The 25,944-nt window shown below is 41.2% G+C and overlaps 1 protein-coding gene across 1 annotated transcript in view; it reads left to right on the top strand.

Moving 5' to 3' along the window:
* Window positions 1–22,453, top strand: part of galntl6 (polypeptide N-acetylgalactosaminyltransferase like 6) — a 246,903-nt gene extending 224,450 nt beyond the window's left edge. Inside the window, exons 10-13 of the mRNA XM_036574903.1 lie at window positions 1,575–1,796; window positions 16,846–16,962; window positions 18,211–18,360; window positions 20,604–22,453. Of these exons, the coding sequence (XP_036430796.1) occupies window positions 1,575–1,796; window positions 16,846–16,962; window positions 18,211–18,360; window positions 20,604–20,771 (657 nt within the window). The 3' untranslated portion in view covers window positions 20,772–22,453. The remainder of the gene's footprint in view (window positions 1–1,574; window positions 1,797–16,845; window positions 16,963–18,210; window positions 18,361–20,603) is intronic.
* The last annotated feature ends 3,491 nt before the right edge of the window (window positions 22,454–25,944 follow it).

Raw genomic sequence — 25,944 nt, 5'->3', positions numbered from 1 at the left:
CTTCATTCTTCATATGTAACCTGTACCCAGTAGATGAATCCTGGAATTCACACTAAAACACATCCAAATACAGACATACATGTATTCTACAAATGTGCATAACAGTATGGAGACATTGTGCATTCTGTTAAACCATGCATACAGACAATATACATCAGCAGTATGAAAAACAGCTATAGAATATATACAGAGCCATATGACTGCATATATTATGGTAGAATTGTTATAATGGGGTAAACAACAGCATACACTGGTGTAGCAGCAGGTTGTTTGTGAGAGATTGTTTTGAAAGCATCAAGTGTGACAGCTAGATCTATCATTGTTAAGACAGCTCATGGCTTCATCTTGTTAATAATGCCTACTGCTTGTGAATAAAAAAAGTTATGGAATCTGGGGGTGTGTGTGTATGGGTGCTTTTGTATCTCCTACCCAGTTGCAGATGGGTAAACAGTTTGTGACAGGTTGTGTAGCATTGTTTATGATAGAATAGAATCAGCTGCAGCATTAATTCCCACACAAATGCTCAATCTGTGGCAATTCACAACCAGTAATCTTTCACGCCTGTTTAACCATTCTGTGGCTCTGGAGCACTGTATTGAACCTCTCAGCCATGTTTTGCTCAAATGAACATCTGACTTTACCTTGGGTATCCAGCCACCCAGGAAATATTCATGAGAGTGGGGAGAGAGTTCTGTGTGTTCTTTAAGTGTCACTGTGCATACATGTGCCGACCTGGTGGGTTGTACTGGACACTTGCACGGAATCATGTCAGTTTCATTTAGCTTGATAGAATCTGTTTCCTATCTCTCTTTCTTTCTCTCTCCCTCTCTCTCCCCATCTCCCTCTCTCTCTCTCTCTCTCTCTCTCCCCCCTTCTTTTTCATATCTTGCTCTTTTTCTCTTCTTATTCTCTTATTTCCTTGTTTTTCTCCTTTTTCTTTTATTTCTCTATATTTTTCTTTCTTAAGTCTTTCTTTTTTCTCTCTCCTTGCTCATATCTTTTTCTCTCCCTCTGTCATGTCTTTCTTTCTTTTTTATCTCTCTCTTTTCTTTTTTCCTTTTCTCTTATCTCTGTCTTGCTTTTTTTCTCTCCTCACTCTTTTTTCATCTCTCATTCTCTCTTTCTTTTTTCTTACTCTTTTCATTCTTTATACTTTCTTTCTTTCTTTCTTTCTTTCTTTCTTTCTTTCTTTCTTTCTTTCTTTCTTTCTTTCAATCTCTCTTTGTTTTTCTCTTATCTCTGTCTTCCTCAATGCTTTATAAGCATGATTGCCCCAAGTTATATTACTGCTGACATAGCAAACATAAACATACATGTGAGAATAGTCAGGCAAAGTTATTAAATTCTCTCTCTCTCTCTCCCTCTCACTCCCTCTTTCAATCTTTCTTTCTCTGTATGTTTTTCTCTGCCCCCCCCCTCTCTCTCTCTCTCTCTCTCTCTCTCTCTCTCTCTTATTTTGGTCTTTCTCTCTCTCCCTTATTTCAATCTTTTCTTTATCTTTTATCTCTCTCCTTGTTTCTCTCTCTCTCTCTCCATCACTCCTCTCTCTCTCTTGCTCTCTCTCTCTCACTCAGAATCTGAAGCGAGTGGCAGAGACATGGATGGATGAGTATGCTGAATATATCTACCAGCGCCGGCCCGAGTACCGCCACCTCTCCACAGGAGACCTGACTGCTCAGAAAGAGCTGCGCAAGCACCTCAAGTGTAAAGACTTCAAATGGTACATGAACACGGTGGCCTGGGACCTGCCCAAGTACTACCCTCCTGTGGAGCCCCTGCCTGCTGCATGGGGAGAGGTGGGTTAGCCCTAACACACACACACACAGACATACACACACCCACACAGCCACATATGCATTGTACATATTGCAGCCCAGAAAATCTCAGGAGTATTTATTTAGTTAGTTATTTATTTAGCATCATTTGAAAATGTCACCTGCTGTTTACAGTGTGTAAACATTTCATGACAACTGGACCAACATAAATTTTTTAAAGCAAATGCAAATTTTAAGTCACATTGTTTATCAAACAAATTTCCACACAACTTAGCCTCAGTCTCTAGGTACAGTACTTTCATTCCTGTTATTATTGTAAGCTTTAACTCCCTGATTCTCATTTACACGGTAAATATGATATATGTGTTTTTTCCCAATGCTACGTCCATTCAGTGACACACCTGAACAGCACACTTGTCAGTCCTGCCGATATAAGACAACCAAGTACGGTTTTGTGTCAGCGATTTTGAGTGTGTGAGAGAGAGAGAAAGAGACCATAAGCAGATGCTTACTGATTTATGAGATACACTGTAGGCTGTGAGGTGATGCATTTTTCATTACAGTTACAGCTTCTCTCACAGACACGCTCTTTAACTCTGTCATACCTAATGTATCGGTGATCCATTCACGGTCTTTGTGCCTTTTAAGATATTAAAATCTGCCCCCAGAGTAGTTGAGTAGTTGTGGAATTGGAGCTTTCTGTGTGCCATTGTGTTTTCTATCACTACAAAAAAGAACCATGCTGCCTTTATTCTTGGATGAACTGCAGTGTTTCTGAGCAAGTTTGTGCACTTTCAGAACACAATTCACATCTCTATGGATATGCTTATTATTGACTGAAAAAACCTGTGAATTTTTTTCTTTTTGCATATCAAAGTAAATATGAGAACAGCATTGGCATTACAGTGTCATTACAGGAGAGGAGTCGATTAAAAGGCAGAAATAGTCACTTTTGTATCTTGGAATTATAGAGTTAATACACACCGACAGCACGCCACTGATTCCCAGCCCATAAATACACAGCAGCTGTGTGACCCTTTTCTGCTGCTGCTCCTAATCCAGGCAGACAGGCTATTCAGGTAATTCATTACTTGTTGTAATGTCACCTGTAAAGGCCTAGCAGAGGGAGGTGTCCCTCAGTTAGTGACATTTCTCTCAGGCTTCAACTCTGCTCTCATGTGGTGTATGACCACTACTGCCAGGGAAAAAATACACTTAATATGCATGCTCTTGTTCCCTGTCTTGTGTTCTCTGATTTGGGGTTTTTTAATCAAGGTCTGATGGATCTGCTTTGTAGACATCACACCATAATTAATTCCACCAGGGAATGACATTTTTTTTTTCCTTCATTCACTTAAATGTTGTGGAGCTGGTGAATAATGACTTCCAAATGTAATTAATTTCACATCACATTTAATTGGCGATCTGGCACTCACCACGAGGGCTTCTGTTCATATGCTTTCCTCTGTGGCTCTGACAGATTCTCCAGGACCATCTTGTTTTTAGCCTCCACCTACTTCGGATGAGGCGTCTCAGAAAGCCCATTAAAGCACCTCCAGCTCCAGCTCCTCCCTGCCGTTTATTGGCCCACTCTGCATTAGCACTGGGAATAGATGGTAAAAGGCTGGAATGAATGGTGTAGATCTTGGGAAGCTGCTTTGGGGGGAAAAATTGCAGACGGTAAATATCTCCTTTCCTGAGGCAGAATGATAGTAATTGGACTGTCAGGCTGATAGCTTCATACGCCACCTCGCCTGGGCCAGCCGTCTGCCACCCTGCCTGATGCATTACACAATAACACAGCCTCATTGGCCATTCAGAACCATCCCTACGGGTGCAGAGAGAGAGAGAGAGTGAATGAGGGGCGATTAAAGAGAGAGAGAGCGGGAGAGATAGAGAGAGAATGGAAAAAGGAAAGTGAAAGAGGGAGAGACACCGAGAGACGAGAGGAATCTAGGATCAGTGTGTCAGTGTGTGTCCCTGGATCTTCTTCAGAGGCCAAAAGGTCACCTTGCCATGCGTCCTGATTGGCAGGGTGGCACTGTAGATAAACAAGTCAGATATATGCACAGCTTCTTATCTCACACATTGAAACATACACACACAGAGCTGCCTCCTACAGTACACTCAAACCAAGTCAAACAGTCTGTCTGTAATTCGCCTACCTTAATAAAAATTATTACAGAAGAGGAGACAGAGATGCGGTACTCACTGAGCGTCTAGGACAAGATGAGCGATGCAAGAACTGTAATGGCCACTTAAACATTCATTTTCAAGATAGACTTAAAAATAAAATACATGGTAAATAAACATAGATAAATATATAAAGGACTGATATGTAGATATAGAAATGGCTGGAAAAATTATACCAACACTATAAAAATGTTACAAATATGCAAATAACAGCATGCATATGATTTTATATAGCAATACAATACACAGTATAAAAAAAAGCCAATTTTCCTGATTAGTGCAGTAATCAAATGTATTGTGAGCAATTTTGATTATTTTTAATTGCTTTGTATAACTATCAAGTTGCACAGAGATCCTGTTGCTTGAAAACATGTTGTATGAAAGTTTCACCATGTAAGGCCAGCCTTAGAAGTCAAGAGTTATTACTCATTAGTCATTTTGCTGTACTATGCAAATAGAATAGAATTATGCAATTACATCTTTAATTACATAGAGAGTTGCACTATAAATTGCATTTACACCTGATTTACATTCTGTATCAATATTTTCAAGTCTGCATATCCTTTTCTGCACATCAGAAGTAAATATATGTGTGTGTGTGTGTAAAATAAGAAATAATTAAGCCTGAATTGTACAATGTGGGGATGCAACATTTGGCTAATTCATCAACTGAATTCTGTGGTAACGAACCAAGACATTAAAAAGTATTCCTTGCATTGACTGTGGAACATAGTATGTATAGATGGGGCCAGGTGTAAGTCTGGAAGTAAACCGTATTAAACATACCCTTTGTAAGAACCGTCTGAAACTGTATTAAACATACCCTTTGTAAGAACCCGATTTTGTTTAAACTGAGAGGCTAATATTCATGATTACATGACTAAAAAGTAAAAACACTGACAAAAAGGCTGGAACATATAATTATGGGCTACTGAAATATTTACCACTCATTACTAGCCTAAGTTAAAACAAATATAAATACCATGAGCAGGGCTAGCTTTCGCTCAGTGCCATCCACCATGTTGTTCTCTATTTTTCACACCCATATGTGATTTCCTCACACTGCCAGGCATCATGCTTTCACTCAAAGAACACAGACAAACTAGTTTTCTCTGTTATCGGGTGTTTGCTTTTGCTATCTTACATCGATGTAGTTGTGCTGCTGTCCTCTTGTAAAAGTGAAACTGAACACCACTAATTTTACATTAGTTTTTTTTGATAGGCTTATCCAACACAACCAATTGCCAGTTGTGCCTTCAGGTGCACAACTGAAATATTTTTATTTGTTTTTAACTGATAACATTGGCAAAACAATTATTTGTCAGTTCACAGTTCATTGGTTAATCATTTCCATCCCCAGTAACCATGCTTTCTATCACCAGCAATAACTGCGATTTCTCAAAGTTAAAAGAAATGTTTCTGTGGAAGGTTTGAAGGGGAGGATTAGAGGTGGTCTGGTGTTCAAGACACCCCGGCCTTCACTTGTCCTGTAAAAGTATGATAAAAATGTGTGACCCCTTTGGAATTATTTGTATTTCTGCATTATAAAAAACTATAAAACAGTCAGCTCAACTTAAAATTATTAGGTAACCAGCTACATCGTTTTTCTTGAGTTAACGTGAGGACACCAAAGTTAACTCATCTCAGACATCTTAGTTTAGTCAAAGGTTCTCTCATTTCTAATTACTCAATTAAGTAAACAATATAGAATTTGTCTTTTACTCCACTAGCTGGAACCTTTTCTCTCACACAGTCTTTCCAGGTATTTTCTCTTCTTGGACTTCCAGATATGTACAGCTATGGGATCGTTGGGGTTCGAACTCACAGTCTCCTGATGTTGTGGTGTATTTTTAGAGCATTGTACCACGTTACGATGTTACTATGTTATGAAACAATTTTTTTTTTTTTCAGAAAGCTGAGAAATTTCAGGAGCTTGTGAGTGGTATAACTACGCATTCACATCAAACAGAAGGTTGTAAGTTTGAACCCCAGTGTTGTCATAGCTGTGTCCATAACAGGGAGCCCAAGAGGAGAAAATGCCTGGTGAGATTATCTGATGGAAAAATTTCCAGCTATTGGGAAAACATTAAACATTGTGTACTTAAGCAGAACTCAAAATATGAGTTAGGCAAAATATGAGTTTTGACTCAACTAAGACATTTAAGTCGAATGAACTCAAGAAAAGCAGTGTAATAATCTACTATATGATTTTAAGCTGACCAACATTTTAACAGTGCAGACCTAACAAAGAGCTGCAATTAACTGTTGTTGTAAAAATACATAAATAAAATACTAAGCTTAGCTAAAAACAGTAGCTCTCAAGATGAGATTAGTTTAGACAATGAACTAAAGCTGAGTTGTGAAAAATATCTGCAGTAGTAATTAACACACTGAATAGGGGGGAGTCACCAACAGCCAAACAGCTTGAAGATGGTAAAACACTAGCGGCATGCTAATTAGCTAAAAAGGACATGATAAACCACAAACAAAACGTAACAGATTTTCATCATTAAACACCAACACCTTACGCATAAAATGTGAACTAAATAAAGGCTGCGGTGAGGTGCCCTGCATTCTGGGAGTCCTCGATGTGTTCCTCTCTGCTCTCCCAAGTGGCCCAAACCTTAAGTCCACCGGCAGTGCCACCCAGGCCCTCCCTCAAGGCCTCTGAGGGATGCAGCCGTGCATCATTCGTGCCATGGCCTCTCTGCCATCGGAGTTCCAGCCTGTCCACCAATCCAGGCCAGCACAAGCGCCTCAGGATACCTGCTCCTGGGCATCAAATGCCCCCAGTCATCTCTCAGGACCATGTCCTTGGTGCAGTGACTTCTGGCCCAGCACACAACATGGAGACGGTGGCAGGGACGTCCTCTCCATCGGTGCGTCAAAGCAGAGAGACTGAAGCGGGACATGCAAGTCTGTGTACACTGACTGTACTCTATTTGACTGAATGGAAATGTGTGACATAAGTTGATACAACAAGTCATTTTTTTAATGTAAGAACAGATATTTACACCAAAACACATGCACCCTTTTTTAAAATAACTTTTATTTACAGCAAGATGATACCAGTTTTTCTCCTCCACTGTGACAGTGCTGCTTAGGTCTTCTGCCATTTTTTCTCCTGACTGCATCAAAGTTGACACCCATCATTACAGGATATGTAAAGCAGCGAAGGATGCATCTAAGCTGCCTTCAGAAAACGGCCAAACAGAGGTACCTCTGCAGGCAGTATTTCTTTCAAACATTTGAATTGGACATTACTGGGTCAGACAGAACACTGTCTGAGTAGGCAGCGGTTGTTATGTTTCAGACACAGCCATAGTTTGCGTGCAGCCTGCTGAATCCCTACTGAACATCTTTCTACGGACAGCCAATACTGTGTAACAGTTACATGTTAGAACTGCAGCTATGCACCTGCTTGAAGAAGACACACTGGGCAGGCCTGTGGAGATAGGCAGAACTTACTTGAGAAATGGTTTATTAATGGAGTATTAGTGTTGCATTTGTATGTTACTAGGTTGTTTTGTATTGGCATTAGTCTGTGTTTCACAGTGTCTGAGTGTGTGTGCATGTGTTGTAGCACTACATTAGGTGGTTTATTTAGAGTTTTCTCCATCACTGGTGTCGGGATTCTTTTGGAGCGTTTGAAGAGAAAGCTCAAGGCTATGAAAGGAGATGTGCATGTTGGTGATTTCTATTCACAACAGCCACTTAGTGTAGTTCAAGGCTTAACATAGCTGAAGCTTTAGGAATAAACTGAATGAAACGCAGGGGGAAAAATGTTGAAAAGACTGGGCACAATCATGTAGGATTAATATATATATATATATATATATATATATATATATATATATATGAACACATTTTCTAGTTATGCTGACCTTACAGAAATGGGGTCTTGTACCAAACTGCCTACATCCTACAGTAGATTGACCCATCCTAATGGACGGCTTTGTTAGAATGCTCGAAAGGTCAATTCACTCGTCCTGAATATGTCACTCAGCTGAGGTACCTGGGCACAGGGGAGACCAGAGCAAAGAGAGAGACTGATAATGGACAGGGAAATAAATTTAATGTGTTTTCTTTCCCTTCCTTTCTCACAGCAACAAATAGAACGTTTTAGGGCTGAAGAGGCAAAGCGTAGTCATTTTGGCCTTTGCTTGTGTTTCACTCTGTTTGTTTACCATTTCACATCTTCATTTTGAAACGTGACACGGCACAAATAGGGACCGGTGTCTCCTGTCGGCAGATAAGCAGAGGCACTAAAGCTTCTTTTAGAAGCTTTGTGTGAGAGAGAGATAGTAATTCAGAGATAATCTAAACTGTAATAAAAGAAGGGAGATGTAACATGTCACACAGAATACCCAGCCTTAGTGAATTTACTGGGAATAATTTCCTTCAGACGCATGCACGTTTAGAAATGGCTGCAATGTCAGAGATAACCATTTCAGCTACGAGGTTGGTTGTTTTCCTTAATAAACGTTTTAGATCATTTGTGGAGGCAGCAGATGTTATTTTCTCAGAAGTAACAGAGCCAAATGTTAACTATGCACTGAAAAATGTGCATGCAATATAATTTTGGGCTGACTGTGAATTGATTCATAAATCATTGATTTTCAATTTTATGAAATAAAAATGATTAGATTAAATTCAATACACTCAACTATGATTCCATTCATTTCTTTGAAAAGTATTATATACTGCATTGAAGTATTTCTAATATTTTTTTTTAAATTCCCATAATATTTCCCTAATGCAGCCTTGTTCAAAAGTGAGAGTCCGCCCTTCGTTTATTTAATTTCCAGTCAAAATGGCTATTAGGTACAAGTGATTTTTCAGCATCAGGAAATTTTTAAGAAAATTACACAGAAGCCTCAGCAGTACTTAGTGCATCCACCCTTTATTACTCTATTACTGTGTCTACAGTTTCTTTTGTTACAGCTTCCATTATTTTTTGTGAGCCTTGCTTTCAGTTTTTCAAAGAATCTGCAGGAATATTTTTCCACACCTCCAAAGTTCAGTCTTAGAAATTGGTTGCATTTTCTGCTTCACATAGTCTTAAGAAATCCGAGTCAAATTCAGTGACGTTGAGGTCTGGACTCTGGGCCAGTGCTTTTTCTTCTACTAGCTTCTTTGTTTGATTTACAAACTTCCTTTTTTGGTCTCTTTGCTTTTCTCAGTAACAGCTTCTTGACAGCTGCACGTCCTTTCAAACCCAAAGCGTTGAGTTGTCTTCTCACAGTGGACAGATAGATCGAAACACCTTTTTCAGATCTGAAGCAAGAGTGGAGATTGATTTTCTCCTATCTCTCAGAGATGAAAGCTTTTATATACTGATTCTCTGATGTTGACTGTTTTGATGGTCTACCAGACCTTGTTAGGAGTCCAATTTTCTCTATAATCATTTTTCTGAACAGTTTTGGGAACTCCTGTTTTTTGTCCTTTGACTTTCCCCTTCCTTATGCAAGTGGATTGTACATAATTTGTACTTAATGTCCATTTTGACTGCAAATTAAATTAATGACAGATGGTCTCTGACTTTGCACAGTACTGTATGTATCAGGAATGAAAAGTGGAATTACTTCAGTGCTGCAGTAATGTTTACTGCGACAAAAGTAATGTTATACTTAGAAGATAAGCAAAGCGTGTGTGTGTGTGTGTGTGCACCATGAATGAATGATGACTAGAGCACAACTCAAATACGGCTATTTTTGATTCTGATCGTAATTTCACTGTACAGAGTGATCCGTGACCCCGCCCTCAGTGAGAAGACTAAGGGCAGAGGAGTATGTTTTTTACATTGACCACAAATGGTGCATGAACATATTGTATCTGTTCTGGCCAGAACATGTTCTCCTGAACTGGAAACTTATTATTAGTTGCAAGCCATTCAACTCACCCCAAGAATTTCACTTCATAATTCTGGTTGGGTTGTGTATACCCCTGCTGGCACAACAGTTGGCTGACCAGATTATGGAAGTCAAACAGGAACATTTAGATTCTCCTGATGGAAAACTTCAACCACACCAACCTGCTGAATTACCAAAATATAAACAGTTGTTTAGCTGCCCAAAGAGAGAACACAAAACACTTACCACTGCTACAGCACCATCAAATATGCATACCAGGCAACCTCCTGTGCCCCACTTGGTAACTTTATGCAATCACTCATCCATCTCATCCCCTTATACAGTTAAATGCTTAAAACTACAAAGCCTGAGGTGAAATTAATGAGAATGTGGTCTAATGATGCTATAGGGAATTTGAGAAAATGCCTACACTACTGAGACTACTTCAAACCTGCAAATAGCAACCTGGATGACAGTGCAGATGCAGTCACCTTTTACAAAAGCTTCTATGATTGTGTATATGTTCAACAATAACAAACCCTGGTTCTCCAGTGAGCCCCGCACAGCCAAGAAAGAGACCCATAGATGTGGTGACTGTGATGCAAAGGGCAAAGTAAGCACTTAACAAAGCAGTCAAAACTGCCAAACACAAATGCAAAGAAAAACTGGAGCAGCAATTCTCCTCAAACGACTGTTCCTCCATCCGGAAAGGTCACCAAACCATAACAAAACGACAAGCCTGACCAGCTGACCTCCTGCTCCCAAACCAGCTCAATAACTTTAACTCAAGATTTAAAAAACAAAGCACATCTCCCCTCTCCCCCCAGTCTCGCTTCACCTCCTCACACCTCTACAACACCTAGAAAATGCCTCCCCACCACCTCCCATCATCATCAGTGAACAGTAGGTGAGCTCTGTTCTCAGGATACAGAAGACTAGCAAAGCAGCTGGGCCTTATAATGTCTCACCTGCAACACTCAGGCACTGTTTTGAATAGCTTTCCCCCTATGTTTGCTAAACTCTTCATTCAGTCCCTGACCGAGTCTGTTGAAACCCACCCCTCTGCCTCCACTGGAAATACATGGTTCCACGATCAGCAGAGTAGAGACTTACAAATTTCTCTGCATAGCCATTCAGCATCCCGAAATGGGGCAGATGCAGCATTGCGGTTATGAAAAGGGCTCTGCAGCATTTGTATTTCCTGCCTCAAGTGCTGCTGGTTCAGTTCTACACTGCCATAATAGAGTCCATCATCGCATCTTCCATCTCCGCCTGGTTTGGCTCTGCATCTTTGCACACCAAGCGTAAGCTACAGTAAATGGTGCCATGTGCAGAGTAAATCATCAGCTGTTGACTCTACACACTCAAAGATTGGAAGATTAAGAGGGCAAGGAAAATCATGGCTAACCCCTCGCACCCCGGTCACTCTCTCTTCCAGTAGTTTCCATCTCAGCGGAGACCAAGAGCGAGAGCCCTAAACACATTATCTGCATAAACAAGAACACTTCTCACATTTCAAACATTTCCAGAATCTGTAGAGTGCACCCTTTCAATTCCATCGACATTGGAGACAGGTGTGAAATGGCATGCAGAGAGTTTACAGCCGCTGAAGTTGCTGCAGCAGTTTTGGAACGTAGCAACAAAGTTATCAGATAATTTTCATTTTTAAAAAAATGGGCATCTTGTTATATGTGAGTGCCTTTAAAGCTGAATTTAAGATGATGTGCAAAAATTGAGAAAATGCCCTCGAACCCCAGAGGGTTAAACAGCTGCACATGCACTTTATTACATACATTGTAATGTACATGACCACTGTATATATTAAAAAGAGCCTCTCCCACTTTCACCCTCTCCCACTTTTACCTACTGTAGTCAGCGCACCTGTGCACTTTAACTTGATGCAATCTACGTATTTCATAAATGTTTCAAATTACATTTATATTCTATATATACTCTGTTATTTTAGCTGTATATATGTACTTCAGTTATTTGCAGATTGTTTATGTGCTGTTTATTTTGTGTTTACATACACCGATCAGGCATAACATTATGACATTATTCTACGCTCATTGTCCACTTTATCAGCTCCACTTACTACATAGGTGCACTTTGTAGTTCTACAATTACAGACTGTAGTCCATCTGTTTCTCTGCATACATTGTTAGCCCCCTTTTACCCTGTTCTTCAGTGGTCAGGACTCCCATGGACCCTCACAGAGCAGGTACTATTTGTGTCGTGGATCATTCTCAGCACTGCAGTAACACTGTCGTGGTGGTGGTGTGTTAGTGTGTGTTGTGCTGGTCTGAGTGGATCAGACACAGCAGTGCTGCTGGAGTTTTTAAACACTGTGTCCACTTACTGTCCACTCTATTAGACACTCCTACCCTGTCAGTCCACCTTGTAGATGTAAAGTCAGAGACAATAGCTCATCTGCTGTTGCACAGTTTGTGTTGGTCATCCTCTAGTCCTTCATCAGTGGTCACAGGACGCTGCCCACAGAACGCTGTTGGCTGGATATTTTGGTTGATGGACTATTCTCCGTCCAGCAGTGACACTGAGGTGTTTAGAAACTCCAGATCACTGCTATGTCTGATCCACTTGTACCAGCCCAACACACACTAACACACCACCACCACGTCAGTGTTACTGCAGTGCTGAGAATGATCCACCACCCAAATAGTACCTGCTCTGTGAGGGTCCAAGGGATTTGTGAGGTTGTAATTGAAAAGGTACAAAGGCCTACAATTAAATTAACAGATTTTTGAGAATGATTTTGATGATCTTTCGTGTCTGTGATATTGTTAACATGCTATACAATGTATCATTTTCAATATCTGTGATTTATGACTTTCCAGTAACTAGTGTTCATCATTGCTTTGTACTGGTGCAATATGCTGTGCAGGAACAGCATATTAGGCTTATGCACCATTTACATTTATGACATTTAGCAGACGTACATATCCAGAGTGACTTACAAAAGTTCTTTTTAGTCCACTCAGACAGTGTATCCCAGCTAGAGGTCGGCACAGTATGAAACTGAAATCCAAACCCCACCCATACCTGTAACTTCGAGACCTGACCCGACCAGGCCCTAGTAGTACTTCTAAATTCTAAACCCTATCCTGTTTGCAAGCACTATTATGGTTTTACCTTGTCAATAGGCTCTTAAGTTGACTGACAGATAAAGCCATGCTGGGATAAAATGGTATTTTACACATTTTTAATACACCAAGAGTCATTATCAGTACATTTTTATGGAATTGCTGTTTGTAACTGGCAGAGAACAGCATCCACTGTCCTCTGATCAGCTGTTAGCCCCACTGCACTAAAGTTCCTCTCATTACTTGCAGAAATACTTAACACACTTTGGATGAGCTTAACAAGCAGGAGGAACGATCTGTTGTGACCTTTCCAACTCAACGCATCCCTCTCATCATTCATGCTTTCATTCAGGGCCACATCCTCAAACTCCAGAGCTACTCTGAATGTAGCTAAGAACGATATGTATGCAAGAGAGAAATAGAAAATGCTTCAGTGTGCACAAAATCTACTGCATACACTCATTAGGAAACAAACCCCAGCCCGACCCAAGTCTGATGTTGTATGTGGGAAATCCTCCCAAACTCAAGTGTTGTTTTGACAAGACATTTTGGTAAGTGCTAAATTAGTGTTCATTTAAGAACCATGCATACACTATACTGTGTGCTGCTCTGTTGGATATTCTGCTGTTGTTCCTTTCTTCTTTCAGTGTGTCTGTAACTTTTTTCTCAGCCTTACTGCCCCTACGGCTCCCTGAATATATGTGTGTGTATGTGCACCTTTCTCTCAGTCCTTCTGCCCCCCGTGACTCTGTAAGGCTGAATGTGTGTGTGTGTGTGTACCTGCCTACTGCCCAGCGTGCTCCACACACAGCAGCTCCAGTTTTCATGCATTATTGAACTCTTCTATCACACCAGCCAGCACACCTGAATGCTTTAACGAGAATTAGGCAAATGAGACAGTCAATCAAAAAAGCAAGAAAAAAGAGAAGGAAAAGGCAAAGAAGCACCAGAACTTTCTGTCATTCTCGCAGTGGGGAAACCACACACTCCAGTGTTCTTTGCCTTCTTTGCCTTTTCCTTCTATTTTTTTTTCATGCTTTCCCACTGGGTGGAGTGTGATGTAGCATGAGTCACTATTTAAATGGAATTGTTTCACTGGATTGGTGGCTGTAGCATATGAATCCTCAACACACAGAGGGTAAAACTTACAGCAGATGCTCTAAATACCCCACAGCTGTACAGCTGTCCACAATGAAAAAGGTTATAATGCCAACTCTGAAGTCATGACTTGATCTTCCCACATAGTCATGCTGGCAGTATCTGAACACAGATGGAGCAAATGCTGCATGCACACTTAACCACTCTTTTATGCCTGTTTCAAACAGATCTGTTAATTATGAGTCACAGATGTGGCCTGATGTGATGGATGTCTCACATGGTTTCAGTTTGATCATCTATTAGGCCTAATTTGTGCCAAAAGAGTTTGAGATATTCTATCTATTTATTTATCTACATTGCATGGCCAAAGGTATGCAGACAGCCCTTCTAATTAGCGTATTTGGCTATGGGTAGTACTGAAGAGCTCAGTTGTTTTCAACATGGTAGCACTGTCATAGGATGCCACATTTCCAAAAAGTCAATTCATCAAATTTCTGCCCTGCCAGAGCTATTAAGGGGCCGATGAAACCAGTTTAGAATCCAGATTGAGGATGTGGAGATGGTTCAGTCCTACATGTAAATAAGGTTCCATCTGAACGACAGACTGGACTAGACTGATAACACAGATGCTCTGTACTGGAAAGGCAAGAGCAAGCTCTTCTTTCTATAGAGGCTCAGGTCTTTCAATTTGTGCAGCAGGCTGCTGGAGTTATTCTATCAATCTATTGTGGCCAGAATTCTTTTCTCAAGTATTCTGCTAGGGGAGCAACGCTACTGCAGAAGAAGCCTAGTGCCTCAATAAACCGATTAGAAAAGCCAGGACTGACTCTAGACTCACTGGAGGCAGTGACAGAAAGTAGGGTGGTAGCAAAATTCTAAAGAAATCTGTCCATCCACTCCACATGCACTTTGTTTACTTATAGGAGTAATATGTGTAATTTGGCTTGTTTATTTTATGTGTGTAATGTCCCATGTTCTTCTACTACTGTGGCCTTCAAATGTCCCCTCAGGGATCAATAGAGAATATCTAATATCAACAAAGGGTTTTTTCATAGCCTTTTTTCTTATCTTTACCAAGGAACATCTGTGTGTTGAACCTCAGGGGTTCCCCAAGTGAAACCCAATCTTCTGCTCTTGAAGGGATATTTCTGTATCATCCAGATGTACAATATATTGCCAGAAGTATTTGCTCGTCTGCCTTCACACGCATAGGAACTTGAGTGAAATCCCATTCTTAATCCATAGGGTTTAATATGATGTCGGCCCACCCTTTGCAGCTGTAACAGCTTCAACTCTTCTGGGAAGGCTTTCCACAAGGTTTAGGAGTGTGTTTATGGGAATTTCTGACCATTCTTCCAGAAGCGCATTTGTGATGTCAGACACTGATGTTGGACGAGTAGGCCTGGCTCGCAGTCTCTAATTCATCCCCAAGGTGTTCTATCGGGTTGAGGTCAGGACTCTGTGCAGGCCAATCAAGTTCTTCCACACCAAACTCGCTCATCCATGTCTTTATGGACCTTGCTTTGTGCACTGGTGTGCAGTCATGTTGGAACAGGAAGGGGGCATCCCCAAACTGTTCCCACAAAGTTGGGAGCATGAAATTGTCCAAAATATTTTGTTTGGTCTGCTGAAGCATTAAGAGTTCCTTACACTGGAACTAAGGGGCCGAGCCCAACTCCTGAAAAACAACCCCACACCATAATCCCCCCTCCACCAAACTTTACACTTGGCACAATGCAGTCAGACAAGTACCATTCTCCTGGCAATCGCCAACCCAGACTCATCCATCAGATTGCCAGACGGAGAAGCGTGATTCATCACTCCAGAGAACACATCTCCACTGCTCTAGAGTCCAGTGGCAGTGTGCTTTACACCACTGCATTCGACGCTTTGCATTGCGATTGGCAATGTAAGGCTTGGATGGAGCTGCTTGGCCATGGAAACCCATTCCATGAAGCTCTCTATGCAGTGTTCTTGGGCTAATCTGAAGGCCACATGAAGTTTGGAGGTCTGTAGTGATTGACTCTGCAGAAAGTTGGTGACCTCTGCACACTATGCGCCTCAGCATCCGCTGACCCCGCTCTGTCATTTTACCTGGCCTCCCACTTTGTGGCTGAGTTGCTGTCGTTCCCAATCGCTTCCACTTTGTTATAATACCACTGACAGTTGACTGTGGAATATTTAGTAGTGAGGACATTTCATGACTGGACTTGTTGCACAGGTGGCATCCTATCACGGTACCACGCTGGAATTCACTGAGCTCCTGAGAGCGACCCAACAAATGTTTGTAGAAGCAGTCTGCATGCCTAGGTGCTTGGTTTTATACACCTGTGGCCATGGAAGTGATTGGAACACCTGAATTCAATGATTTGGATGGGTGAGTGAATACTTTTGGCAATACAGTGTATATGTCAGAAATCTTCAGAAAGTTTCTACCTATTCATTCATTAATAGTATTGTTACGAAGTATTGCGCTAGATGCATAATTTTTGTGGTTATGATTATACGAACAACTATGAACAGATGTTACTACATCAAGACCAGGTGATCAAATAACAGCATCTTCTAAATGTTCAACTTTTAAGCTAGTTTAACTTTAGAATTTTCACATGAACTAAAGTATTACCTTTCACAGAGCTAATTTAAAGTTGATCTAGAAGCGAGGAAAATTCAAAACCTGCAGTTTTGAGTGAGGCATCAGCAGTTTTTTCCCAAATCACAAACAACAGGAACAATAGAATATTGGTATTCTGTGCAGTCTAAGGAATCTGATGTGTGGATGAAGAGTATTCCTATTGATCTCTTTCTTTCTTTGTGTGCTTGCAGATCCACAACGCTGCGTCAGGTTTATGCATCGACTCCAAACACGGCTCGACAGGCACTGAGCTCCGTCTAGACACCTGCCTGAAAGAGGGAGCTGAGAGAACCTGGGCGCATGAACAGGTAACGCAGTCCAGAGAGCAGTACCCATCAGCCAGAGGGGCGTCTATCACAAAACACCTCATTACTTCCCAGTCATTAGCCTCGAACGTAATGAGGTGTTAAGTAACTCATTAGAACAGTTACTCGGAGAGAAGGGTTGAAATCTGCCATTAGGAATGGAGTTCAGTAACCAAGCCCTAATCTATAACAGTCACCAAACCCCTGCTGCAAGGCTGCTCAGCTCTGATCCTAGAGATGTTTCACTGTGGCTGTAATACAACAACTTTAACTCTCAGAGGTTTAGAGTTATTGTCGTTTTGCTATACATTTCTGCTATATGCTTTACATTACATAATTATTTATACAAGACTAAAATCAGGCATATTTCATTCATTTGACTTGAAGGCATTATTCAGAAGATATTTCTACAGGGAATAGGTAGATAATCCACTTGCATAAGGAGGGGAAATAAATAAAATACGTTTTAAAAAATTAGTTTCTAAAACTGGAGTTAAAAAAATCTAAAATATAACAGTGAAAGACCTTGCAAACCACCAAAACTGTACCCATCAGATAAACGGTACTTAACCCTTATGTTTAGAGGGATGGGATAAAGTCAGGTTCCACTCTTGCTTCAGATCTACCCACAGGTGTTTCTGTCCATCCTACTACTGCAAAAAGACAACTCAATGCTATGGGACCAAAAGAACGTAAAACTGTCAAGAAACCTTTACTGACAAAAGAAAATAGACAAGAAAGGAGCAAATGACCAAATCTGCTGGTTTTCTAAGAATGATTTACTGGCCACCCTAGAGTCCAGACCTCAGCAACATTTAATATGTATTTGGGACTTCTTGGATTGTGAGAAGCAGAAAATGCAACCAGCTTTTACAGTTGAACTTTGGAGGTGTGGAAGAATATCCCTACAGATCTCTTTGAAAACCTGAAAGCAGGTCTCCTGAAAAGAACGGAGGCTGAATGATGAATTGTGGTGGGAATGTTTGTGAAAAGTCTCCACAATTCAACAGCCTGAGTTATGAGCAACAGGTGAAAATAAGCAAACAAAATGTGACAAAAGCTATTCAATTGGTGGTCCCAATAGAGTTAAATAAGATTAGTTGTATCAGATTAGGGTTGGAACTAAACTCTGGGGGATAGTGGATCTCCAGGAACAAGACTGGGCAACCCTGTCCTAACAACAAAAGACAGTGTTGCTAAAGAACCAGTAAGACTGTAGTGAGTAGCATGTCTGTGTGCCTGTTTTTATAGATCTTCACCTTTGGCTGGAGGGAGGACATCAGACCAGGTGATCCTTTACACACCAGGAAGTTCTGCTTCGACGCCATCTCTCAGAGCAGTCCTGTCACACTCTATGACTGCCACGGCATGAGGGGTAACCAGCACTGGAGCTACCGCAAGGTAACACAGACACACACACACACACACACGTACTAGGGCTGCGTAATATGGACAAAATACTAGTGCTGTGATTGTATTGCTACAAATTGCAAGTTTGATAAACTTGGTAAATCAGTAAGCTGATATCTTTCAGACTCATGGCCTAATTTTGCTCATACTGGAATTCCAGAAGCTCATGTGTATATAATGTAACTTTTATCTGTGTGTAAGTGATAGGACTCTTTTTCATATGGTGTTTCCATTATTTTGTCTAAGCCCTATATGTACACATTCATATGTATATCTGAAACCCACAAGAGAGCAAGACACTTAAATATATTCTTTCAGCTATACAGTGTTGTACTGTGATTTGCATTTCATGAAGATGCATTAGTAATAAAAGAATAAATAATGTACACTGCACACATACAGTATAATGATAGCAGCATCTCTTATAAAAATCTTGGTGCTTTCACACCAAGGCTTTCTAGCCTAAAAATTCTCTTTGCTGTATGTGGTCAATAAAGTGTAACGCTTTTTACCATAGCTGCAGGGCCAGGCTAGGACCAGGTGGATGCCTTATTACCACAGCTCCACACAGCCATGCTTACTGCTCTGAGTCCACATTACAGTTTGCCATAAATAATGGAGGCTGATATGGCACCCGCGTTTCTCCAGCCTTCCAGCAAGATAATATGAGCGAACACCCAGCCGTTTCCTCTCACAGGGCATCAAGGGGTCCACTAGAGAAATCATCATCATTGTCAGATAGGTCAATGACGGCACAGCAGAAAGGCAATATGCACTTGAAAGGACAGGTGGGCCCTGGCAGTAGAAGAGCCTGAGGCAGAGAGAGTAAATCAGCCAGAGGGAAAAGCATAGAGGGCTGTAGCTGGAGCCCTGAGGTACCTCCTTCTCCCCTGCCCAGTCCAAGCATTCCCTCAGGGACCGGCCTCTGTTCTTACCACTAACCAGTCTCTTTGGCATGTTTGCTATTACCAGCACAAAGTGTGTACTACCGTGGTGTACAATGAGAGATTTTTGAATATACACACATATATATATATATATATATATATATATATATATATATATATATATATATAGATAGATAGATAGATAGATAGATAGACAGATAGATAGATAGACACACTGATCACATAACATTATGACCACCTCCTTGTTTCTACACTCATTGTCCATTTTATCAGCTCCACTTACTTTATAGGTGCATTTTGAAGTTATACAATTACAGACTGTAGTCCATCTGTTTCTCTGCATACTTTGTTAGCCCCCTTTTACCCTCACAGAGCAGGTACTATTTGGGTGGTGGATCATTCTCAGCACTGCAGTAACACTGTCGTGGTGGTGGTGTGTTAGTGTGTGTTGTGCTGGTACGAGTAGATCAGACACAGCAGTGCCGCTGGAGTTTTGAACTCCACTCACTGTCCACTCTATTAGACACTCCTACTTTGTATGTCCACCTTGTAGATGTAAAGTCATAGACGATAGCTCATCTGCTGCTGCACAGTTTGTGTTGGTCATCCTCTAGTCCTTCATCAGTGGTCACAGGACGCGGCCCATAGGACGCTGTTGTCTGGATATTTTTAATTGGTGGACTATTCTCAGTCCAGCAGTGACGCTGGGGTTTTCAAAAACTCCAGCAGCACTGGAACGTAGAAACAAGGGGGTGGTCATAATGTTATGCCTGATCGATGTGTGTGTGTGTGTGTGTATATATAACTTAATATATATATATATATATATATATATATATATATATATATATATATATATATAAATAACTTATCATACCATAGCAGCAATAAAATGCTCTTAAATCTGGTTAATAATAATGTAACAAGTAGTTTTCAAATAATTCTCTTTCTCTCAGCCCTTCTTTTTTCTTTTCTCTCTCTGCCTCTCTCTTACTTTCTTCTTCTCTCTCTCTCTTTCTCTTTATACCCTCCTCGCACTCTCTCTGGTGCGCTTCTGAGATTTCTCACTAGTTTGACTTCCAAGCTGAAACCATGAAATGAATTCAGCTTTTCTGATTAGGGAGGAGAAAAAAAATCGCTCTGGTTTTGGTTCCTCAGTTCTGGTCCTGTAATCTGACTGAAGAGGAACGGGAGATAAGAGAAGGATTAGACCGCTGCCAGAGTCACCGCCACTGTGTTTTTCCTTTACTTTTATTTATTTATTTATTTGTTTATTTTTTATTTATTGCTTGCCTTTGCCTCTCTCTCCTCCTCTCCTGGTTGCAGGATAAGTCTCTTTACCACCTGGTGAGCAACGGTTGCATCGACTGTAGCCCTGCCGATAAGCGGATTTTCATGAACAAGTGCAATCCCCAGTCCGAGACGCAGCAGTGGCTGTTCCAGAGAGTCAACGCCACCATCCTGGACAAATTCAACAGCGCCACCAGCTCCTAGGACCCTGAGGCGCAGCCAGCCTGGGGACTGGCTCATATCGATGCTTAGCATGGGGGTAGATGTACTTAGTGTCCGAGTGTGGCCCCCTACCCCTCCAACGACCCACCGCCCACAAGATGCTGGAGTAGATGAGGGAGGGAAGGCTCGTTAGAAGGGGAACTGGGACAGAGCTGAGCCTGGGAGACACACGGCTGATGGCATACGTCCACACGGACACCCTGCAGGTCCAGGAGAACTTGTGCACAGTCAACCGGTTCTGGAGACCAAGTTCCTTGGCCTTGGTCATATCTAACACACTGAAATACAGAGCAACGTCTGGGTAGCAAGTTTAGTGAACGAACGTTACTACTCGCGCTCTCGATATCGCATGGTGGATTTGTACTTTACAGGAGACTTGAAAGTGACTTGCTTTTTTAGTACTGCCATTTCTTTTTGAGGACATTTGTTTAAACGGTATATTTATTTCTATTTATTTGGTAGTATCTTTGAAAGGATAAGTTATTATGTGAGTAATCTACTTTGTTTCACCATCTCTTATCAAGGGTAAGTCTAAAACTCGGATTTGCCCTGTGGAAATAATGAATTGTTTTACTTTTTTTTCCCCCACCATAGCCACATACCCCCCCTCCCTCTATGGTTTCTCCCATCTAAATTTTAAATAAAGCAGAAAAATGAGTAAGAAATGGTGTGTGTAGTCCAGTTATAGACTCATATTGGCAGATTTAGACAGAGGCATTTTTTGTCCTTTACCAGTATATAGCAAAATGTCTGCTTGTATTTATATAGTGCTTTGTTTAAAAAGTAAGGATTTGGCTCCCTCTGCTGGTTAACTGCGTACAGTACAGAATTATTCAGTGTTACAGTGGTAGAGCAGGTGTGCAACTCACAATACAAACAATTGTTAAAAGTGAGTTTCTTTTTTATTCATTATTCATGCAAAACAAACTAGTAGAGATACACTATACTTAGTAGAGCATTGTGTGGGTATGTTAATTATGAGTTAGGCTTCAAATAATTAAACAAGTTAAAGTGAAACATTCCCAAACAGAGTCAAGAAGCATGATATGATAGACATGTTTTACATTTTAATAATAGACAAACTTCTAACAGACATCTACTGACAGTCATGAAAGCTGCTACGGTTTTCTGCATGGATCGCATGTATTATATTTAAGTGTTTGTTGTGGAACCACGGATGCACCCTGGACATTGTTCTTTTTGGAACAACAACATAAACAGGATAAACTACGGTATATTCCTTTAGGTGCACACCTGGGGGCGCTCACCACCAAGACCTGACTAGCCTGCTCATGCTACAGTAATTCCAAAGGTGGGTCGTTACATTCACTCAGTTCCAAATAAACTTGTATTTAAAAGGTAAAGTTTTTGGATTTGTACTTTCCTGAGTGTTTTTTTGGGTTTAATTTCATTCTGTTGTATTGGTTCAGCTCTTTACTGTTGCTCACTCCTCTTACTTTGGAGCTGTATCATTTCATTTTAGAAAAATAAATCAAAAGGATCTAAAAAGAGAAATACAGGATATAACACAGTTATTTTAATTAAAGCTACATTGTACTTAAGTGGGTTTTTGAGCTGCTCCTTTTGAACATCACTTACGTTGTTTTTTGGAAAGGTGCTTTTACTTGTTGTTATTTCACATAAGTAGCAATATCAGAATAAGGTTTTAGGCTACACTACACACCTCTGAACATTTCATGGTTGTCTCTGGTAGCATTACACATCTACAGAAGTCAGTGGCGAACAGAGAGCCTTCAATTTTAGCCATGGATGTCAAAACCCATCTCTAATATAATTCTAATTGAATGCTAATTTACACTAGCATCCCTATGGGATTCTAGCAGTTTGGTAGCACTAAGCTAATGGCAATTCGCATGAACACTTTTTGGGCGTTCTATAATACATTTCATGTTTTACTTGAAGCTTATGACAGACATATAGTTTTCCTTGTAGCAGTTTCACAGGGTTTCTTTCAGTAGAGAGGCCTGGGGATCTAAAAAGATAAACTGCTGTTTTCCATTTCTTAAAGCTCACTCATTAGGCTGCCACTCCTTTTCATAGTCAGTGGCATATAGGACTTCCTGAAGGCCTATGGTGCGTTCAAGTTGTGTCAGAAATTTCATATTTACTAGTCGGAAACTCAAAAAGCAATGGTTATTCAGCAGTCACAGGTGTTATGTGGTGCTTCTAACTAGATAAATACGTCACTTATCATCATAAGCATCTTCTGCAGTTTATTTTGTTGCAGTAACACAAAATAAACAGACTCTGATTAATGACAGAAAAAAATAGATGTAAACTAAAATCATTATTTCCAGTGCTTCTATCTTCTTTCTATGGAGCCCCAGACGGGTCGGAGGCACAGTTTCTTATATTTGTGGCCATCATTCCTTCATTTGTTCCCATGATTAACAATTCCTTTTCTTTTAATCATGTATACATTTTCTTATATTTGTGGATAAATTTTCTTAATTCATTCTCACAGTTAACAACTTGTTCTCTTTTTGTTTCACTTGTTCATTTTCTTTTAATTCTGCACAGATTTTCTTTTTAATTGTGTGCACATTTTCTTTTATCCGTGCACATACAAAATAAGTGGATTGAAACATTGACACTTAACATTTCTTCCGGTAATTGTGGAACGGCTAATCCAGCAGCATGGAGGAAACACCCCGTCTCTATCCTCTGGCTGAAATTCCCAGCCCTTGACCCACCGATCACAGTTCCACTTCCTCCGTCGTCCACTGTGTCATTGAAGCTGGCATCGATGGTGTCCTCGACCTGACAGTGTGCGCTGACCCCAGGGATCCACCTACTGTCTCTGATGCAGCCCTCCCTCATTGGAAGCGAGGGCCACATTGCCAGGGAGCCCTGACATTCTGCCTTGGCTCCACTGCTACCTGCCGCAGCCAGCTTGACCTGTCCCATTTGCAAGCCCGGCATGTCCTTCCTGAGGATGAGCACAGCCCCAGCCTCAACAAGGAAATCCAAACCAAGTATGCACACATTCTGTACGAGTTCTGACACGAGTCAGAACTTTTGCTCTCGGCCCCCCACCATGACCAGACCTGCCACCTGCCTGCTGTCCCTCACTTGGGGTTACGCAGGGTGCATCATCTCCTCTGCTGTGTAACATTGTGTTGCTTACCACAGCATCTCCATGCCCACATATTTTTCCAAAATTGCATCCATCTCTTCCACCCACCATAAAGCCTCCCCCAGGCATGTTGGCTTTGCGTACCGCAACTGTTGCTGGAGCCTTACAGGACTTACCGTCCATAGGAAGGCATCAGACCCCAAGCTATGATGGGCCACTGCTGCAAACTGTCTGTAGGTGAGTCCCACCAAACTCAGCAGTGAGCAGACCTGGCTTCTCTCCACAGATGCGTTACCGCTGTAGGGGTGGCTTCGCCTGTCATGTCGGGGGGCCAGTAACGGCACTGGGCAAGGACGTTGTGGAGGACATAATTTCAACTCCTAATTATCCTATTGACAGCTACAGGTTGGCTCCACCCAGCAAAGCGTAAATCCCCAGTCGCCCATGCTTTGCGGAGGCTTGATGCTTTCTTTTCGCTGTCATTGAAAGAGCGTACTCTTCCCCTGGGCCACTGGGTCTGGTTCTTAACAGCTTCTTCTCATCTTCCACCAGCCTCGCCTCCCTCCATCGCACCGCGCCCCTCTTGTTGTCCCCTACCTGACGCTCCACTGGAACCTCACGCCATGGCCAGGATCGACGTCTCGGATCCGGGTCTTGAGCTATTTCTGTCACCAATGTGACACGGGCGGTTCTCAAAAGAAACTTAGGCAAGTCGAGACTCTGGTCCAAATCTCAGCTTTACCACAATTTTTCAGGAACAGTGAAACGAAAAGGGAAAAATACAGCATTGTGCTAACTCATGGCTCTGCTAACTCTGGCTAGGCTTGCTCCCTCACTTACAACAACTACCACCCTCAGAACCTAGCCCTGCCCTTCAAAATAAAAGTCCCTGCAAATGAACTGAGCAGAACAAATGCTAACAGGCAATTTTTTCTAAACTGAGTAGAACATAGGCAAGCAATGATGCCACAGGATGATTCCTCTGTCGTGTCCTAGTTAAATGACAGTAATCTAATGCATTAGGTCTTCTCTTCAGCTCTTGAAGTTCTAGTCAATAGGAGAGCTCACTTAGCTCACTTAGCCAATTTTCTACTCATTTGAGGAATTTAACCCTTTGGTTTCCATCCAGAACTTAACAGTGAAACAAAAGTACGTAATACAGGGTGATTCAAAAAGATTCATCCGATTTCAAAATGATTATTTCACTTGTAAATCATTACAGAACAATGCAGTACATTGTAAATGGTTTAAGTAAGCATAAAGTTTATTATGTAATTTTACAAGTGCTCAATATGGCCTCCTCCAGCTGTACGGACAACATCAACGCCATAGTCAAATTCATCCCATACTCGATTGAGCATGTCGGGTGTCACTGTACGCATGGCTCTTTGAAGAAATGAAGAACGCAAAACGCTTTCTGCTCAGGGGTTGCCATCTCCTTGCAGCCTGAAAGGAGCCATCTTCCGGTGACAGTCAGAAACGCTATGACCCCCTCTTTCAATTGGTGTGTGATTGGTTCCTAGGCGCCTCATGGCAGTAAAATTATGGTGCTTTGAAATCGGATGAATCTTGTAGAATCACCCTGTATTTGCAGAATTTAAATACAAGCATGATTCTATTTAATAAACATCTACTAGAAATTTGAAACGTGGTATAAGTTCACTGAAGTCATCAGACTTTCTCTGAAGGCCTTGAGGATTCCCCATCTGAAAGAATTGGTCCTAAAGTCAGTGTGAATCAGATATCGTAACACAATGAGGTTAGAAAGAGATTTAATATGACCATGCACATTAACCAACAAAGTGAAAATTTCTTCATTATTTCAGATTGACGTTAAAGTTTTTGTATGTGATCCTTTGAGTTATGTTTTATAGAATGCTCAGAAAGGGCAAAACCTCTATCAGGAGAGTCAAGTCTGGAACAGTCTGGTGATTTCACTGTTCAAACACACCTGAGTGCATTAATCGATAGACGTGTGTTTGAATAAAAAAATAACCAAACTGTGCTAAGCTGAGGCCCATGAGGATCGGAACTGGCACCACTGCTCTATGATCTGAT

This window comes from Colossoma macropomum, unplaced genomic scaffold, assembly GCF_904425465.1.
Source record: "Colossoma macropomum unplaced genomic scaffold, Colossoma_macropomum, whole genome shotgun sequence".
Lineage (NCBI taxonomy): Eukaryota > Metazoa > Chordata > Actinopteri > Characiformes > Serrasalmidae > Colossoma > Colossoma macropomum.
Note: the sequence above shows the minus strand (reverse complement) of the source record. Positions and strands in the feature narration are given on the sequence as shown.